Raw genomic sequence first — 21,192 nt, 5'->3', positions numbered from 1 at the left:
AGGCTGTTCTTTCCAACCCTCACATACAGGCACGTACTTCGATAATTATGAAAGCTTCTAAAATTACACAAATCATTAATGCGTTTTCAGAAGAGACTTTATTAAGAATGAAGCTTTAGCAAAAACATCCATAAGTTCATAGGCCTCACCCCACCCACTTATTTTCCCACCCCACATACCCTTTTCTTAGTACCTGGCAAATGTTTTTGGCCAGAAAGTTAGGCTTTGAGAAAGCAGACTTCCCGAAAGTTCCATTGTTCCTAAGCCAGTTTGAGCATGTTGCCTTTTACATTCCATAGCTCAGCCTTCTATCACATATACCAAGCCAGCTAATGATTGACAGTGGGTAACACACTATTTCCCACTCAGATTTTTCTTCAGATGTTCCCTTCCTGAGCCTTTCCCCTAGGGCAAAAGGTAACCACAAAATAAGGAAACATCAGTCAACCTGAAAACCCTCATCAAGCCCCCATATGAAAGTGAAGGCTTCTGAGGATTACAGGTAGGGAGCAATCTTATGCCAAACCTGGCTCTTAGCACAGCTGTATGATGTGATTACTGATGGTTTAAGCAGACAAATCACCTATGCAAAGGATGTCGCTCTTCTTCCAGAAGTGTGTTTTGACTCAATTGATATTTTCTGTGGATTAGAATGGTTCAGAAAGAATTACAAGGAAAGAAGAGGGATACCAAGATATTTTTGTGGCTTTTCCTGTCTACCCTTGTCCCAAACCTGATGATATGTGGGTTTATAGCCTTGTTCCATCTGAACTCCCCATTCTGAACAGTCTAAGTACAGAGATGGTCCTCAAACTGACACTGGAGGAAAAGGCCATGTCTCTTTTCTCTGCTTGGGTGGCTGGGGAAGAGGAGTAGCACTGATGGCTACTCTGAGTCTGTCCCTCTCCTTGGTAACTTCTCCTCAGGCAGTCTCCCCATCTCTAATCCGGTTTGGGCAAGCAGATAATGCAGGGTCCTTGAAGAATGACAGAGAAACATTTAACTTCCAAAGCATCCTTTAGAATGTTATTTGTTTATTACATTACCAAGTGCCAATTCTTATTGATCAACAATGGTTTCCTAACCTAGTTAATGTGTTGAAAGGATTGCTAGGTTGGATCTGGGTTCCAGAATAAGAATGGCATGATTGAGTACCAACATACGGGTGCAGGAAGAAGTAATGGCTCCTGTGTCAGTTTTTTTCCATCTCAGTGCAGTTTCATGTTGCTCATTGAATTATTAAATTTCAAACATTCTTGCATTTGTCCTCACAATCACCCTTTGAAGTCCCAGTATTATCCCCATTTGCAGATGAGAAAATTACTTGCTTTTGTGTTATGTCCAGATTTTGAAATTCACAAATGTTTGGAGATATATCCCATCCCATGTAAAATCAAGATTCTTGACAAGTTAAAATGAATAATAAAGGAAGCCTTAAAGGAAAAATAAAGTAAAGGGAGGCAATATTCCTGTAGCATGAATTGCAACCTGAACAGAGAAGGGGACTTGGATAGTAAGTTTTTCTTAAGAGTCCTATAGTGGTTCCAGACTGTGCCAGTAGCAGCAAGGCTCCTCAGATGCTATACTCTTGGGTGAGATGGGAGGAGTGATGGATTAGAAAAGTACAGCAGCCAACTCAATAGGTACTTACCTTAAGCATGCTGTATGGTATTCAAATTCTCACAATCATTTTCTAATTCTGAAAAAAGAAATTAAAGAATTTTCTACAATTCATCCTCTTAGAACTAGTGTTTACCTAAGGGTCCCCAGCCTCACCCTAGTCAAGGGCCTGGAAATGTCTCAGCCAATAGGAATGGTACAAAAATCTCTCTCAAACAGATATAATGCCAACTTACTAAAATTGTTATTCTATTGCAGGAACAATAAGGGTAAAGAAAAACAGCATCGAGGAATTCTATGGCACACAAATGCCGGATTTTTTATCAGGGGAACGGCCAAGCATGGTGACTAGCAACATGAGCTTTGCCATCAGGTAAGAGCCTCAGGGAACCCTGGTCCCCTATTTTTCTCTGAGAACCATGGGGCAATAAAAATTTTACTTAAGCCAGAATATTTGTTTTCTCAGCTCCTATGCTGACCAGTAGAATTTTCCTAACCAACATGAATTCATACATACTTCTCCCAAGATCCTTACACTAAGCAAATATGCCTCCCTTAAGATTCCTCAAATAATTTGTACCTATGATACCTGAAGGTGATGTACTCAGTTTCTTTCATGTCACCTTTCAGGCACTCTAGAAATGTGAGTTGGGACGATATTTCAACTATTCCCAACTGGCTTTTCTATTATTAATCTATTCCCTATTTCCAACAAACTGATGATGAGATTGCCTTTGTTTTGGAATCTGCAGCATAGGGTCCTTAAATCCTTCCTCCCCTTCCTTTGCCCTGCAACTCTTTAGTACATTAAAAACTTGATTAACTACAGTGCTGGTTTAGAGGTGGAGGGTGATCTGTCTAATTGAGTTTAAATAGAGCATTGATCTAAAAGTTCTATTACTCTGAACTTTATTGTGGATAACTGTAATATGTTCGCTGAATTTCAGTGTAGTAGCTGTACTATACCGAGAAAACCCTTCATGATTGAGAAATGTGATTGCATTATCAGAAAAGCATAGTCATTATGCTCTGGCATTACATAATGTAAATTCAAATGCTGGTTCTAAGCTATGTGATCTTGGGAAAGTTGCTTTACTTCAAGATGTCTCAGTTTTGGTATCTTAAATGAGTATAACAGTAATGAATACTCTGTAGGTTTTTTTGTAATGATTGAATAAGATTATGTATTTAAAGTACTTTTTCTGGATTCCTGGCTGAGAGTAAGTGCTCATTAAATGTTCCTTATTATTACAATTACTATATCTAAGAACGTGCACAAAATTGGACTGAATATGTATTAAGGGCAGAGCCTTCCAAAGATGTGGATTTTGAAATAAATCCTTCATCTTGTTTTTGCTATAATTCACCTCTTTCTTTTAATACATGAAAACTCATGCTGTTGTTTAATTAAGGATTCTGGATAGATGGGATCTGGATAGATTCTGGATTGTGGATCTGGTTAACAGAGGTTTGACTGTACCTGTCCTAGAGGTGAGGCAGGCCTTGAAGGTCTGAGCCAGCACTTCATGTGTGCACTGAGGAATATAAAAGTCCTAGGAGTTATAGTTTCTGCCCTTCCTTGCCTTTCATTCCAGGATTTTATGAAACTATGTGAGATAATTTATGAGAAAGGATTAAGATCTATTTAGAGGAAAGGTGCTATGGAATTTCGTGAATTTGTATTTTACCTCGCACTTAACAACAACAACACAGCTGCAGACTAGCATTAGGACTTGCAGATAATTTTTTCTTTTAAAGAGGTTGGTAAATAAGTATTTATTGAATACCTGTATGTGCTATGGTAAGTACACACTGTAGACACTGTGCTCGATGCATTTGTAGATACGAAAATCATGCTTCAACTCCTATGCAATCTAGTTGGGTAAACAAGATGAATTCACATAAAATCAATCAGAGGCCAAATGAGGCAGCATTCCTTCAAGTGCTGCATTGATGATTCTAGCAGGAGGTCAAAGGAGGAAGACATCAAGGAGGGCTGGATGGAAAGTGTCCTGTTGAGCAATGGGATTTGGGGAGGTAGAAGAGAGTGGGAATCTCAACTCCAGTGAAGAATATGACTGGAAAACTTAGAGCCTTCCATGTACCAGCTAGCCCGACGAGAGGTGAGAATTTATGGTAGAGTGCTGTGAGAAATAACATATCAAATTTCTTAAGAATACATTCTTGGCTATTGGTATTGTGCATGCGTGTATATGTGTGTGTACATTATATTTATGTTAATGCAAAGTTATTACAAGATCAAAATTATTCAAATTTGAAAACTGTTTTGGTAATATAAAGGCAATATATGTGACGACACATGAAGTGCTCCAACCATGCTTTTGCTTTCATCTATTCTTTGCCATGCCTTCTCTGTGATAAGAGAGGATTGGCAATTCATGGATAATCAGAGCCACAAAAAATCCTTGAATGTAATTTTAGTTATTCAGTTTCACAGACTCCCCACATTCTTTAACACGGCTTTAAAAACAAAGTTATTCAACTTATTTGTATTTTTCCCATTGTCTTTAATTCCCCCATTGTCTGTGATAAATAAGGAAATGGTCCAAAGCAGGCATCTAAAAGGAGAATTGATCCAGATGGCCTAGTTTATCCATAAACTGGGTCCATCAGCCTTATATCTAGCTGGATGATCCCTGAATATGCTTTAAAAACTCCTAAAAAATGTCAGAGATAGTGATAGTTACCCATCCATGGGTAGGTGATAGTTACCCTTAAGATCATCTCTAAATATGATGATTACTTAATTCACTTACACCTCTTAATTCAAAGTAAGATGTGTTAATATGGACTACAGAGACTTAAAAAGAACACAGCAATCAGGACCATACTGCTGATTAGACAATGGTATATCCTTAGATAGATAAGTGCCATTTGTGGGTGAATTTCTGCAATATTTCATCAATGGAGTTTGTTAGCTCAGTTGATTTAAATACAGTGTTAATGGGATCAACGACAGACCCTGCTCCCACTTAGCATTATAGAATAGGATGCCTTTTTTTTTCTTTTTTCTTTTTTTTTGTGGGGCATAGAAAACTCCAGCCAGCCAATTGGCAAACATATATCCTGGGTAATAACAACGAGTGATAAAATAGACTTTATGGCTTAATAGATACAAATAGGCACTATTGGGGAAAAAATATCAAATGCATAATATGTGCTATTTGTGATCCATTTTTGATGTGTTAATAGTATTACATCATATACCAAAAGCAGCCTAATATTATTAATAGTTTTGCTAACAATGGGCTTGATGATTTTAAAGATGTAATCTTCAGGCCACGAGTGGGTTTTCTGGTCAGCTCAGAAACTGCTATCTTCTATTCTTAGTACTTGAAGCAATACAGACAGTCCTAATTTATACAGAAGTTGTAGTCCAATATTTCATTGCATCCCTGGTATCTTTTCTTTCCCATAAGATAAGCCAATGTTATAAATAGTAGTTAAGTTCTGAGGCTAACACACAAAAGTCTATTTAATAGATAGTAGTTGAATATGTATTTGTTAAGTAAGCAAACACTGGCTCTATTCACCTAAGTTCTGTGTCCTTAAATCAAGGAGTCATGTTATATGAGAGAAGGTGAATATATCCTTTTCCTTTTCAGGTTGATAAAATTAGACCTATGCAACATTTTATGATAAATAAAAATGCATCTTGACCACTCCTGGAACCCCTTTGTCTTTGTTTCCAGTTTCTTTATCTGGTCACCCTACTTTGGGTGATCCGAGTAGAGTTCTGCCCATTTTACCTGTTCTACAATTATTTATTATTTTCTTCCTCTTCTCTATCAAAATTCACTTCTTCAATAAAACTAATTTTAATTAGATATTAACAAGAAAAGATTTAGATACAACTAATTCATATTATGGTGTGACTGACCAATAACACAATAACCACACTAAGTCATTCAGTATTTTTATAATAAAAGTGTTTATAAGCTCAAGTAAATATTGATATATATTTAATCCGTGAAACAAGGAGCAGCAGACATTTCCAAGCAGTGTATGATACATCTGGGTCAGGAGAGAAAACCATTTCTAACAGAAAGGTTTGTCTTCTTTGGGCATATCAGCCCTTCCATAGAAATCTTCCCTGTGGGTCTCTTTAATTCAACTCTAATAGACTACATTGAAATCTAAATACGTATTTTCCCACATAACTTCTCTTCCCACTATGTCTTTGTGAAACTTATAACCAAGATCATATTTATAACATCAACTTCTTAATATACTCTATGTTCTTTTAGAGATACCAGAGACCATGAATGTTATGTTTTTCTTTCTTTTCTAATGCTCAACCCAGCCTTAGCTGTTTCAAGGTCAAGTGGTCCACAAATATCAGCCATGAGATTGTCAATATAGCAGGCATGAGCCTTAGTTTACCATTCTCTTTATCCTTTAAGCTTTGGTTTCTTCATCTGCAAACTAGAGATAATATTTGAACCTGAATAATTGAAATGTTGGGAGGATCAAATGAGATAAAAGTTTGTAGTACCTAACACACAGTAAAAATTGAGCAAGTGAAAAATGGTTCATGTTATTGTCATTCTGGTTCCCCACCACACTCTGCCATCATTTTTCTGGCTCTTAAATGTCTCTGCTTTGCCACCAATTTATTTTCACATTCAGAGGGAGAGGGTTTGAAGTTTAAGGCATTCCAAAATTTCACTGTCTACTACCCCCACCCATAGACCATCAGCTCAATGGTGTGTATCAATAGGGTTTTCAGTGAATATCTATAATGTAGTACCTCCCACTGGTTTAGTCACTTTGACATGTCTAAGTCTGCCCATACCTTGCCATTCCCCCTCTTTTTCATGGCAATTCCAGCTCCTTCCTTGGCTATTTCCCTGTGCCTTCCAGCATAACTAATCCCATGGCAGTCTTCAGTTTCTGAACAAATTACAGTCCATTCAGAAAGACTGCCAGGATATCCTCTTCCAGGCCAGACGCATGTTAGTGTAAGAGGTTTAAAGACCATAAGAACATCGAGAAATCCATCCAACTGGGAGAAATTGTTTGTTTCTCTTCTGGCAGACCCACTCCTGGCCCTATATAATTTATGCCCAGGCATGACTCCTGAAACATCTGACTTCATGACCTCTCACTTTTAGGTATTATGCCCCGTCCACCACACACACACACACACACAGAGTTAAGAAATGAAGCAGGACCCTTCCTCCATTTTTATTCTCAGTTCTGCACACCTCATTGAATTCTGTCCCCGAGGTGATCCAGACAGGAGAAACACCATCTTTTAGCCTCAGTGATGTTTGAACTCCTACTGAGGACCAGCTTCCAGGGTCTTTCCAGAGGCAGAATAGTAGATATAAATCACCATACATGGTTCTTCTCTATTCATGCACATGTTGTCTGAACTTTCTACAGAAACTGATCATACAAGATCTGAATAGGTGCTTTTTTTCCCTGTTCTTTCATATTCAGCTTTTAAAATGACTTTCCCTCTGGACAAGCATAGACTTTTCTATATAAGTAAAATATAGTCCATAACTAGGAAATCAAAAGCATGCCATTGGTATTGAGTTTAATAAGCATCTTACTCAAGTCTCAATACAAAGTCCAAAGAAAACAATAATACAATATGCATTCATATATATTTACAAGTATAGGTATGGGGTAGGGATAGAAACAGACTTACGCATACACATATAGAAATGATATTTTTAAGCACAATGAGCCTGAGTTCCAAAGATAGATGAAAGAGTTAAGGTAGTGGGATCATAGGAAAGTAAGAATTTAGAAAAAAATGTCTAGGTACTTTCCTTTAGACCCTCTAAATACTTCTTTTCTAGTTCTTGTCTGTCTATAGGCAAAAATTTGGTTTCTGAGAGGCAATGTGCCACAACTCTGGGAAAGTACCACATATATAAGAATAATTCATCAATTATGTATAGTTGAATAAATGACTTCTTTAGATTAACAAACTATTTTATTATTATTTGAAAATAAAAGACCAAAAAAAACCAAACTTCAGGGTTCATAAAAGTGTCAGGCTAATACCGTAGAAAATTCAACATATATTTTCCCATTACTCTTGTCGTCCTCTCCTTGTCTGTTTGACTAGATTAGGAGGCTGTAATAAAGGAGGGACAAAGTCCTTTTTAAAACCTCTTTGTGATTCTGTGGACAAATCTTAAGAAAAATGAAGTCAAATTCTCCTAGGACTTGTGGTTATGGAAATTTCCATTGATTTAGCTGGGTGGTAAGATGAGGAAGCAACCCTCATATCATGAGAATAAAAATTACAGTGTGACAACTGATCATTTACCGAGTATGTATATTTATTTGCATTAAGTAATTGGTTTTTGCATGTTTTCATTCTTATATATAATCTCCTAAAAGGCAGGGATGAGACCTTTTCTGTTTAGGGTCATATATAAAAGACCAACCTGACAAGACAAAGTGAAGACTATGGCAAGCTTAGTCACTGTTTCTAAGTAAAACTCTATTCAAGGACTAAAGATAAGACTTACATAGTTTCTAGGGGGGAAAAATGTGAAATAGACAGTTGTTACAGACTTTTCATTCTTATTCTTTGCCCTCTGCTTGACACCCCACCGTCACCCTTCTCAGGGGCTTATGATCCCCAGCTACTTACTGCCCCCATCAACATCTGTCTGAACCATTATTTGCAAAAACAGAAATTTACAATATTAACACTTCCAAGGATAGTTTTTCTTTCATCAGGGATCAAGGACTTCATCTAAGGAACCTAACTGGGAGATTTCAGGTATCAACCAAAAGGGGGAGGTATGATTTTAGGTGACATCAATAAGAGCCTACTGGGTATATCCAATACCATACCTCAAAGCCTATGGCATGCTATGACGTGTTAGTGTTTAGGTTGCAGCAAGAGCTATCAAGCAGGAGGCCGCCTGGTCCTATGACTATAGCGGCAGCTCCAGAAGTGGACTGTCAAGGCTCAGATCTCAGCTCTTTGACTTTCATGCTGCGTGATCTTGAGCAAGTCCCTCACTCTTCTGTGGCTCCGATCTCTTATCTGTAAAACAACTCATACCAATCTCATAGGGCTGATGAAAAGATTAAGTGTGAAACTCTTGGCCAAGTTCCTAGCAGAGAGTACACTCTCAGTAAATGTTAGTCATTATCATGACACAGAAGACAAGATTGTCTACGAAATAATTGAACCCATGGTTTGGAGACTCACCTCCAAAGCAGGTTTCTGCTAAAATTTTGCTAGCATTGTATATTTGTATTAACACAAACAGCACGAGTAGGAAAAAGAGGACTTGAGATAAATGTCATTTTAGTTGAAATCTGAGGGGATAGCAAGGCTGCAGTAGACCTCACCTTTAGTTATATGAGAGGTAGACCCAGTTCCTGTCGCCCCATGAAGCAATGTGGTCTTTTCCTGGTAGGAGTGGTTTCTATTATTAGCCCTTTCTCTAAAGACTTGAGAGTATAAGAATTCCCAGCCTATGTTAGACAGATGTTTGGTTCCCAAAGACCACACTGACTTTGATAGTGAAAGTCAAGAACAAGACCAGAATTGTTCTGAACTCCACATCAAATATCAGAAATGTTTACTCAATATATTCTTGACTTTTGTGCAATTATCTATAACTTTTCATCCAGACTTGCCAAGAACAAGTTAGTTTTTGAGTCTTTAACAGTCCCCTAAATCACTGGGAAATCTGTCTTGCCAGGAGAAGAGTAAGAAAAGGCACCTTTAACAAACTCCTGTCCTCCCCACTCCAGACCCTGCTTCCCTTTTCCTCCCTATGTCCTGTCCTATTCTACAGGCCAGGTCAATGAAGGCAAACGCAAGGCAGGCAAAACTTTAGGGTTTCTGGGTAGCTTTACACCTTAGCGGCTGTCTTCAGCACATATGCAGCTATCAGGACAATAAAATATTGCTCATTGCTTCTACCCCACAACCAATTAGGTCAGCTGTAAATATTGGAATTGCTTGGTAAACATGCTGGAAGATTGTGCTGACTTGTTAATATAAGTGAAAATGTAATTAGATTTATAACACTTTTTTTTCCCAACCATAATTTACAACAACAACAGAAGAAAAAAAATTCTCTTGCAACCTGCTGAAATATCATTATTAAAATGCACATGAAAAGTCAATTATGCCAGAGGGAGGCATTTAAGAGAAGTGAGTTTCCATACGCTGGGATTACACCGTGGGGATTACATATTTCTTATTTATTTATTTTTTTTCCCCGAGATCTTTGCTGCTGCCAAATGAAAAGGAACAGATATTTTACTTATTTCACTCTGAAATATTGCTACGGATAGTGCTAAAAAGTAAACTAAATAAACCTGGCTGCCTGGAAACCTGCACTGCTCTCCTCAAAGCCCAGGGAACAGCTGAGTCGTCACCATTCTTTTTTATTTACAAGCCTGTTCTCTCTTTAAGCAAAACTCACAGTCCTTAAAACAAGTGGAAACTAGATAGTTTTTCTAAATGTAACTCTGTTTTACACTCTGAATGAGTAGGTTATTAAGTATAATTCTACCCTTATGGAAAGACTAGAAATAACCCCTTATTTTCATTTTGTTAAAATGTGGAGTTTCCTCTATTCCCAGGGTCATCTGGGAGTACAACTCTCTCCTCAGACAAGATGGCACAGGTGCCACCACTTGCTCTGCCTGGGCCAGGAAATGCTTGGTATCCACATGCCAGGCTGGGCTTCCTCGGCTGCAGGGGCCTTTATGTCAGGCCAGGCTCCCTCCGCTTCTCTTCCAGAGACTCGGATTTTAATCCCAGTTCCAATTGTAACCCACACAGTTTGCTGCCCCTCTGCTTTCTGGTTTCCTGATAATGAAATGTAGGTATTATTATATCGTATCTGCATTGGAGGTACCAGTGGGGAAAAGCTAGTTTAAAAAATATCATAGAGAAGCTGCTAATTTCACTCTCAAACTTCTCCTAAAATGTTCAGTTTCGATAATGGAATAAATTTTTAATACATATTTTTTAGAATCGCTAGTGCATATATTGTGGATAAATGACTCTTTGGGGAAAGATTCTGGTGTTGCTACGTAAAAATCAATCAATAAAGTAAATCACATATCTGTGCATATATATGTATATGATTTACTTTATACAATTATACTTTATACACCCCTATAATACATACTCTACAGGTACACCTATCTACAGGGAAGTCCAGAAGAGCCTGAAACGGGGATTGGCAAATTTATAGACTTTGATTCAAAGTAGCGTCATAATCCATTGGTGTGGCTTAGTAATTGAGAACAATGCAAATGGTCTTCCAACATAAAAATGTTCACAGTTTCTCTTGATTGATTGATGTAATCCTTATGATTAATACCTTTGTATTTACATTTTATTACAAGTCAGGAGCATGTTAATATTCCTAGTTCTTAAAATAATATTCTATGAAAATAAGTTTCATACTGATTAGCTTAGATTTGCTTCAACTGAAATATTCTGTTTGATTTTATAGTCAGCCAAGCCTGGCTTTTACACTGTTTGGGGGTAAATGTGAATATTCTCAGACCTTTCTAAATATCCCTGGTTTCAGCTTTTGCCCACAGCATTAGGTATTCAGCTGCCAGAACCATAGGTAATATGGTTCCTTTTTTTCTCACTTGAATTCTCCTTCAAGAAACCCCTTTTGTGGATCAGCCTCAGAAACCAGTTTTAAGAGATTTAGAAATGGCTCAGAGGGAAAAGACAACTGGGAAGAATTTGTAGGGCCAGGTCAAATATCTACTTGGCTCAGCTTTCCAGGAACAGTGTTCAGCACCCACACCCCACCCAAACTAATTGATTTTCATCTGCATCCTATAAGCTAACCGGGGAACAAGTTCTGAAGTGGGGAAGGGGGCGGGGGGGGGGGGGAATCAATGAACCCAGTGGCATAAGATTCTGACTTCTCTATATGGAGTCTATCTTTTATCCCCCAGCTAATTTAGGGGAAAAGGGTGAACACATTAAAGTGTAAAACAGGCAAAAACTCTAATCTTTAATCTCATCCTAGGTGAGATTAAATTCATCTTTTTTCTAAGTTAAAGGCTTATGTCAAATGACTCTAAATCTTAAGGGATATTTGGGACCAGGACAAACACAGGAAAAATATGTTTTTACAATATGTATAAGCAGATGATCTCTAAAAATCCTGATTATATTTCTTCTTTTAGAAGGTCTTTCAAAGTTTACCTTCCTACCAAGGATCTTTTTCTTTCTTGGAGGGAAAAGAATTAAAGGTAAATTGTTCTGAATGAAACACTCTTTTACCAGATATTCTCATCTCTACTTCCAGATCTGTGGAACAACCTCAGGCTCTCTTTTTCCCTCTACTCACTTCTTTACTCTCCTTCATTTTACTGTTTCTGCCACTGAATCTTGTCATAGTATTTTTCCAGGTGTATTTTTCCAAGCCAAGAAATAACAGAAGAGAAGAGGAGGTATGACACAATAATTCCGAGGAGTATGGGTGTGTGTGTGTAGGCAAGGATATAAAAATTTCAGGGGACAGAAGCCTTCTTCAAACTATATCCTGACCCATGATCTAATACCATCCCCTGGCTAGCTTATTTTCACACTAAGAATCACAGTGTACAAGGCTAGATGTTAATGACAGAAGCAGTGAAGTTGAAAGGAAGTGAGGAGAAAGGGAGAAGTACAAAAAATAACTAGATTCTGGAACAATTTCACTATACTAAATTAGAGAATAAAATTAAAAATTGAAACTTTCCCCAAGTACCTGATTTCTGCCTCTGTTAGCTGCACTCAGAAACATGCTTTTAGGTAGGCAAAAACTAACAATAAAACAAACAGTGAAGCTAACCTGGTGTCAATGGCTAACACCTGGACTAGCAGTCTGGTTAAGGGATAAGAGAAGCAAGTAAGGAAATTATGACATAGATTTTTCTGCTAAATTCAATCAATTCTCCTGTTTTCTCTGTTTTAGCCCTAAAAATATCTTGAATTTCTCCACCCTTTCCATCTCCACTTCCAATCCCAATACAAGCTACCATCTTCTCTTTCTAGACCACTGTTGAAATGACTTTTGACCTGGTCTCCCCACATCTCATCTTGTCCCTTATTATCTATTTCTATATTATACTTAGGATGATGTATCAACAGTGAAATTTTGACAGTATTGCTGCCCTTCAATGTTTTTTCAGTGCCCTTAGGAATGAGATCAAAATTCTTAACACTGCCTTTGATGATGTGGGCCCTGCCCCTCACAAAAGTCCTCTGAACTCAAATACTACTATATTTTCTCACTTCTCCAAATATTTCCTGCCTTGGGCCTATGCATATACCTAGACTGTCCTTCCCTTCTCTTCTTTATCTAGTAAACTCTTACTGTGTTCCAAGGGTGCTCCAAAACTCAACTCAAAATGCCCTGGATTACGGAGATACAAAGGACTTTGTATTTGATTAACATCCAAAAGAAGTCCAACTTCTCATAATAAGGAATGAACTCCTTTCAAACAAAAATATTTCTCTTATGTGGTGGTGTTTTATAAAGCTGATTTATCAATGAAATAGAAATATTTTAATTAATGTCCAATTACTTGCAAGTAGCAGAAACCCTTTTAAAACAGGTAAGAAACTTTCTAATAATGAATCATGGAACAGAAAATGTATAAGAGAGAAAGTGTTTTATGTCTTCTGGTGAGGCTGGAGCCAGGAAGTGGAAATCTGTGTGCCCTGAGGCGGCTGCACTGCGCCATTGTGTCGGGGGGCTGTCGCATAGGCCTCATCCCATGCACAAAGACTTCCTGTAACTCTCTGTTCTGTGGAATCTGGCTACTCCTGTCCTACAGCAACATCTCAGCTCCAACTACAAACCCAGTGACTGGATTCCCAGTATCCCAGTTTCCCATTGCAAGACAAGAGTGTCTGATTGGCTCAGCTCAATCAGGTTCCTGACTTGTTCAATCACATCCAGGAAGTGGAGTCATCAGGAACAAGCTTGGCCATTCTGTGAGAGCTGAGGCAGTTCTCACAGAAGTGCAGGTGGTGGGCTTGGTAGATACCCCAAAGGATCTATTCCAAATAAACACGAGAATCATAATCGTAATACATAAATACACTTAAACAATATCATGTCATATATATATATATATATATATATATACATATACACCCTATGGGGTACACAGTAGTATAGTGAACACTTGTAGTGCCCATTAAATAATAAATCGATCCTCAAGGAGCGTGTGTGTAATGTGCAAGAAAAACCTAAGGTATCAATTAATTGTAGAATATATTGAATAAATCAAGGTACTGCATATTTTCATCTAATATTCGGTAACTGTCTTTGATGCATATTGTGCTTTCATGGATTCATTAATTAGAAAGTCCCTTTGAGGGATGAGTCAGGTATTGTGTTAGAGATCAGAAAATTAGTGAGATTAATAAGGAAGGCTTCCTGAAGGAGACAGATCTTGAGCTGCATTTGAAATGCCAAATGCTTTAACAGCTGGCATACTGTGATCTGCATGAACAACAAATAATTAATACAAACCAAAGTAAACCTGATTGAAGGAAAATGCAGGTTGGCTTTCCCTATGTGAAATTTACCTGGCAACTGGTAAACCATCAGGACTTTCCTCGAGTCACTTTCTCAGGTATTTTTGTAGGTCTGTCTAGAGTGGGCACTGTAAAGATTGGTTTATGGCTCAGATATTTGTTACATTTTAATAAGGCTTGGGAACTTAGATGTTATTCACTGTAGCTGCCAATCAAGTACCTGTGTGAAAGCAAGACAAACATAACAATAAATGCTAAGCACTCCAGTGTTCAGCGATGCTGGCAAGATGCACTGCAGGCTTTATGAATGTGTGAGAGTGAATATACAGAAGCTTGGGAAAAGGTCACTGGTATTTTTAGAGCAATAAATCAAGTATGGAAAGATTTGCATTTTGGCAGTATAACATACAGGCCTGGATTAGAGGAAGAGAATACTTTGAAGTAATATTTCTCTGCTGACTTGTTTTATTAGCTTCCTTTAAACATGTTACATTATTGCTTATAGAATTTCATTTACTCGGATTGGCAGCTTGATAAATACGTCTATTGGCGATGATTTGGATTGCTCTGGGCATTAATATTATTAAAACCTGTCACAAGGAAATGTCTGAAAGATGACTTACTGTAAAGATTACAGCATGAAATAAATCATCCTGTGGTATTTGTTACCATTTATGGCCTCTTGGAGCTGAGTCAATCCCTTTTTATGTTGCATTATTTTTCAAGTTTTTATAGCCTTACATTATATATTGCTGTCAGGAATGAACAGATGGGGTGTCGAACATGAGCTTTCTGAATAATTCCCACCCTCCAGTTATTTGTATGAAGGACAAGTGTAAAACTGTGCGTTCTTGAGTGAAAAGGAGAGAGAAAGAGGTGGAGAAGCTGCTGTTGAGGAAAAGGGATCCCTTTTGTCAGATTGTTTAGGCCAATTCTACCAGCTGGTTGGAATCCCTGACTGGCATTCACCCTGTTTGGGTTTCAAGCAAGAGCTGAGGTAGCTGTATTTGGCTCCAGTGAGCCAACAAATGCCATTTTCAAATGCATTTTCTCAGAGTGCCTCTTGCTGAGACACTTCTGCGTTTGGAGGTGAAAGTGTCATTCTCTCTTCCTAAAAAGCTGGGAAACTTGAAGGAAAAAAAACCCCACAAAAAAACAGTAGAACAAGAAGAAAGACATATTGAAAAGATTTAATATTCTTTGAGTGAGTGACGAATGTGGGACCATTCTGTGGGGGTGCACAAAGGATTCTGTGCAATCTGAATTGTACAGCAATCTGAATTGTTTAGAATCAACATAAAAGGAGTAAAAGGAGCCCCGTGGAGATTTTGCGGCCCCTCATGGAGGAGGCAAGAACAGAGGTCTCCAAGGCCTGTACACATTGAAGCCAGGTGTGCCCTTAGGATCTTTAGCTGTTCTCCCCTTTCTCTGAATGGGGCCAGTCAGCTGCTTAATTGTCCCACAAGCCCCTCTGCAAAGTCCTAAGTCTCTGCCACCATTGGAGGAGAAAATGAATCCATGAAAAAGCCAGCCAGCTTTTAAAGAGGACAGGGGAAGTCTATGTGAATTTTCCTCACTTACCTTCCCTACCCACCACTACATCCATTCTGAACAGTTCTATAAAGTACCAGCACATAATAGGCACAGAGTCTGGGTGACTGTCATCCGAAATCATTGCTGTCCATCTTGGGACTTTGAGTGAGGTGCTTAATTTTGTTTGCATTGTCATAAATTATAGATAAGAATATTTTTTTCTGCTTACTTTATGGTGTTGCTGTGAAATGTCAAATCATACAACACACACACACACACACACACACACACGCACACACACTTAAAATTTACCGGCTCCTGCATCCGTCAAAGGTAGGTATTTTAATTACTGTGCTGCAACCAGACTCTTGCTTTCTCTTCTCTAAAGGGAACATTTTCTCGAGTTTATCACTGTCTTTTACTTGTCTCTTCATCCCCAGGTCCCTTAATGACAAGCCCTTCCTTCAACATCTCTTAAAGTTGTTGTCTTACTAGGAGTGATTTGTAGACAAATACTCTAAGCTTTGCAGCCCCTTCCCAATACCAGACCCATTTTCATACACTGTACTTCTGACTGTCTTGTTCTCTATCTCTTCTTCTTTGTCATTTTCCCAAAGATCTTCCATATTAGTTTCTGTTTGTTTATTTGTCGTATTTGCAGGAGGATGCCATCTGAATACACCCTTATAAATATTTCCATTCACCAGTCCCACCAGAAAGACACAGGGCTGAGGAGGATGGCTTCATTCGAAGCAAAGTTCACAGCTTTGTGTCTTTCATTTGAGATCTTACGCTCTAGCAGCACAGAAAGTTTTCTGTCCTTAACCCAGAGAAACAGTACCAAAGTGTAAATTTTAGATAGTTGATGAATTGATAAAGGTAGTCAATAAGTTATGCAGAGTTGAATTTCTGTAAGAAATGCCTCCCTCTACCCCTCTTTCTCTCTCTTCCCCATTGACTCCCACAGAAGAACATTTATCTAAATCCCATCTCTAACCAAACCAAATTGGCAATGTTGAGCTTCCATAGCCCAACTGACACATAATTTGTATATCCTTCATCTTACGTCTATCTATAAAGTATGCAGTTCCCTTTTTTCTTTCTTCTCTCTTCCCTCCCTTTTTCTATTCCTCCCTACTTTTCTTCCTTCCTTATCATTTAAACGTTATTTACTTCTGCTTCCTTAGAGATGCACTGATTGAGTCATCAAAATTCTTAGCCTCTTTTGAATGAGCACCAAGATGTCTGTATTTCCATATACAGTAGCTCTCTTGTCTCAGATGAGACTATGATTTGCCAAGTTAAACAGTCAATGAATTACCTTTTCTGTACTCTGGAAACTTGTTGTGGACATTACTTCGATGGTCTCTCACCCAGTCCTGTGCTGAGAAAACTGTGATGCTCACCAATTTCCCCATCATTCTGTGGCCTTCCCTACAAAGAGAAGTGTAGCACTAAGCTTAGAGTCTGGCTCTCTTATTCATTGGCAGCTCGATAATTTCTCTGGCTAAATCCTCTATCTGTAAAATTAGACAGGAAATGAGATAGGATCATCTAAAGTTCCTTCAAGATTTCAATTATCACTTGCTCTTGCCAGCTGCCATAGCTTAAAACATCCTCTTAGTAACTGATTTCTCTTTGTGGTGGTTTGCCTTCTCTGGAGAGAAAGGATTCCCCTGATGATAATTACCAATCTCTTTCTTTGACCAATGCCAAGATAATACCTCATGCAGAATTTACAAATCCTTCTCCATGTTTTAGCTTTCATTTAAAAAGTTATCATAAATTCACTGAAGCCATTAACCCATTCATTAAACTATCTTAAAGGTGTGTGTGTGTGTGTGTGTGTGTGTGTGTGTGGTGTGTTGTGTTGGATGTGGGGTCAGGAAGAGATGCAATATGACACAGAGTGACCTAACATAATAAAGTTTCATAGTAATATCTAATTACTGCTACTCACCTCTTTATTATTAATTCCACAATTCCAGCACATAAAATAACTTAATCATTTCAAAATTTGCATGACTAATGGAGTGAGTTCTGATAGAATAAGGATAAGTTTCATAATTAGGTTTTGCAGGGAACTTGTGCAAACCAGTCCATTTATAATTTGGTCAGCTCCTGCTTTTTAATGAGGACACTGAGAGTGACTGAAGCCTCTGGCAGCATTCACTTTATATTTTAATTACCCACAGTAATTCTGACAATTACACACATGTCATAAATCACATCATAATGACCCATGAAGAAAGTATATTTAATTACTGAAGGGGGAGTTCTCAGATTAAACAGGTAGATGGGATATGCTGAGATGTGAACCACATTTGAAACTGAGCTGCCTGATTTTGTGACATGAAAGAACCAGCCTCTGTAACTTGCATTATAGAGAATAAGGAAAGCCATTGCCAAATTTCCAGTTTTAGATCCAACACGTAAAATGTTTTGAAGTCATCACTCCTGTCCCTACAACAAGAAAGACCTGAATAAACTGAAAATTAAAGAGTTTTCTTCACCCATCAGGGAACTTAGGTTGCAGGGCAAACCATCACCCTGAAATCTGGAGAGTCACAGCCAAGGTACACTACCTGGGAAAGGAGCCACTGGAGCCCTAAACTTATAGGAACACTTAAAGGGTAATTTTGTTGAATTACTGCAGGTTGACTGTGGACTTGGTGCAGAATTAGAAATTCCTGGGGGCTACAAGCTTAGAGGGGCCTCCATACTTTTGGGGACTTTACCTCCAGGAATTCTACCCAGTTCTCACAGTGAAGAGCCAAGAAAAATCCCCTCAGTAACTTGCAGAGGAAGAGGAAGAGTCACTATAGTGAAATACATCCAGGGGCTTCTCCATAACAAAGGCCAACTCTCCAGGTCAAAAGATTTTACCAATGCTTTAGGTAAAGGAATGGCATTTCTCCCACTCTAGCCTTTTCTGTCCTTACTGTCTCACCTGAGGAGAGCATGATGGAGCTAAGATATACTTGTGAAGATCACAAGCCTAAGATACAGGCCCCACTGAAAAACTGAGATTTAATCATAAAATTACATAGTCTTCTTCTCTCCTACACTTTACCTCCATACTAACAGGGCTACAGTATAACAACAGCAATTATAGTTGAAAGAGCCTCAAGGTACAGACTATTCAAGAAATAGTTCTTAGAGAATCCCAAAGACAATAAAGGAGACAAAATTAAGGACACTAGAGCAATTTGAAACCTGTGGAAGCTACAGTTATAGCAAACATTGAACACAGTGCAACCACTAGCCAGATTAACATAAAACCTCACATTAGAGATCTATTTACCTTAGTCCTTGTTATTTAATACATCATTTCTCATCATAAAAAAATTACAAAGCATGCTGGAAGGTGGGGAAAAAAACACTGAAGAGAAATAACAAGTATAGAATAAGACTTAGACTAAGACTCAGATACGACATCACTTATCAGACAGGGAATTTAAAATGAGTGTGATTAATAAGTTAAGGGCTCTAATGAAAAAGGTAGACAATGTGGAAAAACAAATGGGTAATGTAAGCAGAGAGATGAAAACTCTAAAAAAAAAATCAGAAAGAAATGCTAGAAATGAAAAATACTGTAACAAAATCAAAATGCCTTGATAGGTCACCGGTAGACTGGATAGAGTAAAAGAGAGAATAAGTGAGCTTGAAGTTATATCAGCAGAAATTTCCCAAAATGATACGGAAGAGTAAAAAAAAAAAGGATAAGAAGACAAAATATACTGAAGAAATATGGAATAATTTCAAAATGTGTAACATATACACAATTGGTATATGAGGAGAAGAGAGAGACTGGAACAGAAAAAATATTTGAAGTAATATTGGCTGAAAATTTTCCAAAATTAATGACAGCAAATCACAGATTCAGAAAGCTCAGAGAATACCAAGAATGATAAATACCCAAATAACTACAACTATGCATATAATATTCAAATTGCTAAAAATAATAGACAGAGAGAGAGAAAGAGAGAGAGAAAGAGAAAATTGTGGGAGCTGGGGAGGGTGGGGACACCCTACCTATGAAGGAACAAGGATAACAATTGCAGTGGAGTTTTTATTTTTATTTTATCAGAAACCATAATAAAGCATAGAACTGGGTGAGAGACCATCGAAGTAAAGTGAAATGTTTACATTACTGAAAGAAAAAAAACACCAACCTAAAATTTTATATGCAGTAAAATTTTCTTTCAAAAGACTTCTCAGGCAAACAAAAACTCAGGGAATTTATTACCATCAGACCTCCCCTGCAAGAAATATCAAAAAGGAGGTAAGATAGTCTTCTCAGGAACAAACAAAATGATATAGCTTAGAAATTCAGATCTACATAAAAAAAAAAAAAGAAGCGCATTAGAGAAGGAATAAATGAAGGTAAAATAACGACTTTTACTTTTCTTAATCTAAAATATAACTGTTTAATAATAAAAATTGTATTAGGTAATTATAGTATATAGGCACATGAAATGAATAACAGCAATGTTATAAGAGATGGGAGGTAGGAACTGGGAAGACTTTCTTATAGGTTACCAGCACTAAACATGAAGCAGCATAATGTTACTTGAAAGTGGACTTAGACTAGTTAAAAATGTTTGTTTCAAACTTAAAGTCAACTTTTAATTTATACACACAAAAAAGTACAAGTAATACGCTGAGAAGATAAAATGGAATCATATAAAATGCTTAATTAAAATCAGAAAAAGCAGGGGGAAAAAGGATAGTAAAGAGCAAATACAACAAATAGCAAACAGTGACAAACATGATAAGCAATCGAACTGCATCAGTAATCAGTTTTAATAAGAATGCTGTAAATAAAACAATTAAAATACAGATATTGTCAGAGTGAATAAAGAAGCAGAACCCAACTATATGCCATCTATACAAAACCCATTTTAAATGTAAATATTTTGATAAATTAAAATGAAAAGATGGAGACAAATAAACCATGCTAACACTAATTAAAAAGAAAGCTTAAGTAACCATGTTAATTTTAGTCATGGATAAAGAGACACATAATGATAGAGTTCAATTCTTCAAGAAGATATCACAGTCATAAATGTGTATGTACCTAAAAACAGAACGTCAAAACACATTGAGCAGTGATTATTAGAACTGAAAGGGTAAATAGACAAATCCTTAATGTTGGAGATTTCATGACCCCTTATGCAGTGATTGATGATGTTAGCAGTTAATCAGTAAGGATACAGTTGATCTGAATATTATCAATCAACTTGATTTAATTGATATTTGTAGAATACTCCAACAATAGCAAAATGTACATTTTTAAGTGCACAAAATAGACTACATTCTGGACCAGAGAATATACATTAAAATATATGAAAGACTTGAAATCATACAAAGTATGTTTTCAGAACACAATGTAATTAAATTAGAAATCAATAACAAAAAAGGAGGTGGAAAATCAATAATAAAAAGGGAGTTGGGAAATCCCCCAAATATGTGGAAACAAACAACTTCTAAATAACATGTCAAAGAAG

General features: G+C 37.4%; 1 protein-coding gene across 1 annotated transcript in view; it reads left to right on the top strand.

Annotated features, from left to right (window-relative positions):
* The window catches only part of KCNU1 (potassium calcium-activated channel subfamily U member 1), a 120,574-nt gene that overhangs the window by 54,486 nt on the left and 44,896 nt on the right, over positions 1 to 21,192 (top strand). Inside the window, exon 19 of the mRNA XM_033104019.1 lies at positions 8,730 to 8,763. Coding sequence (XP_032959910.1) covers positions 8,730 to 8,763 — 34 coding nt within the window. The remainder of the gene's footprint in view (positions 1 to 8,729; positions 8,764 to 21,192) is intronic.

The sequence above is a fragment of the Rhinolophus ferrumequinum genome, chromosome 4 (genome assembly GCF_004115265.2).
Source record: "Rhinolophus ferrumequinum isolate MPI-CBG mRhiFer1 chromosome 4, mRhiFer1_v1.p, whole genome shotgun sequence".
Lineage (NCBI taxonomy): Eukaryota > Metazoa > Chordata > Mammalia > Chiroptera > Rhinolophidae > Rhinolophus > Rhinolophus ferrumequinum.
This window is presented reverse-complemented; position numbering and strand designations above follow the sequence as displayed.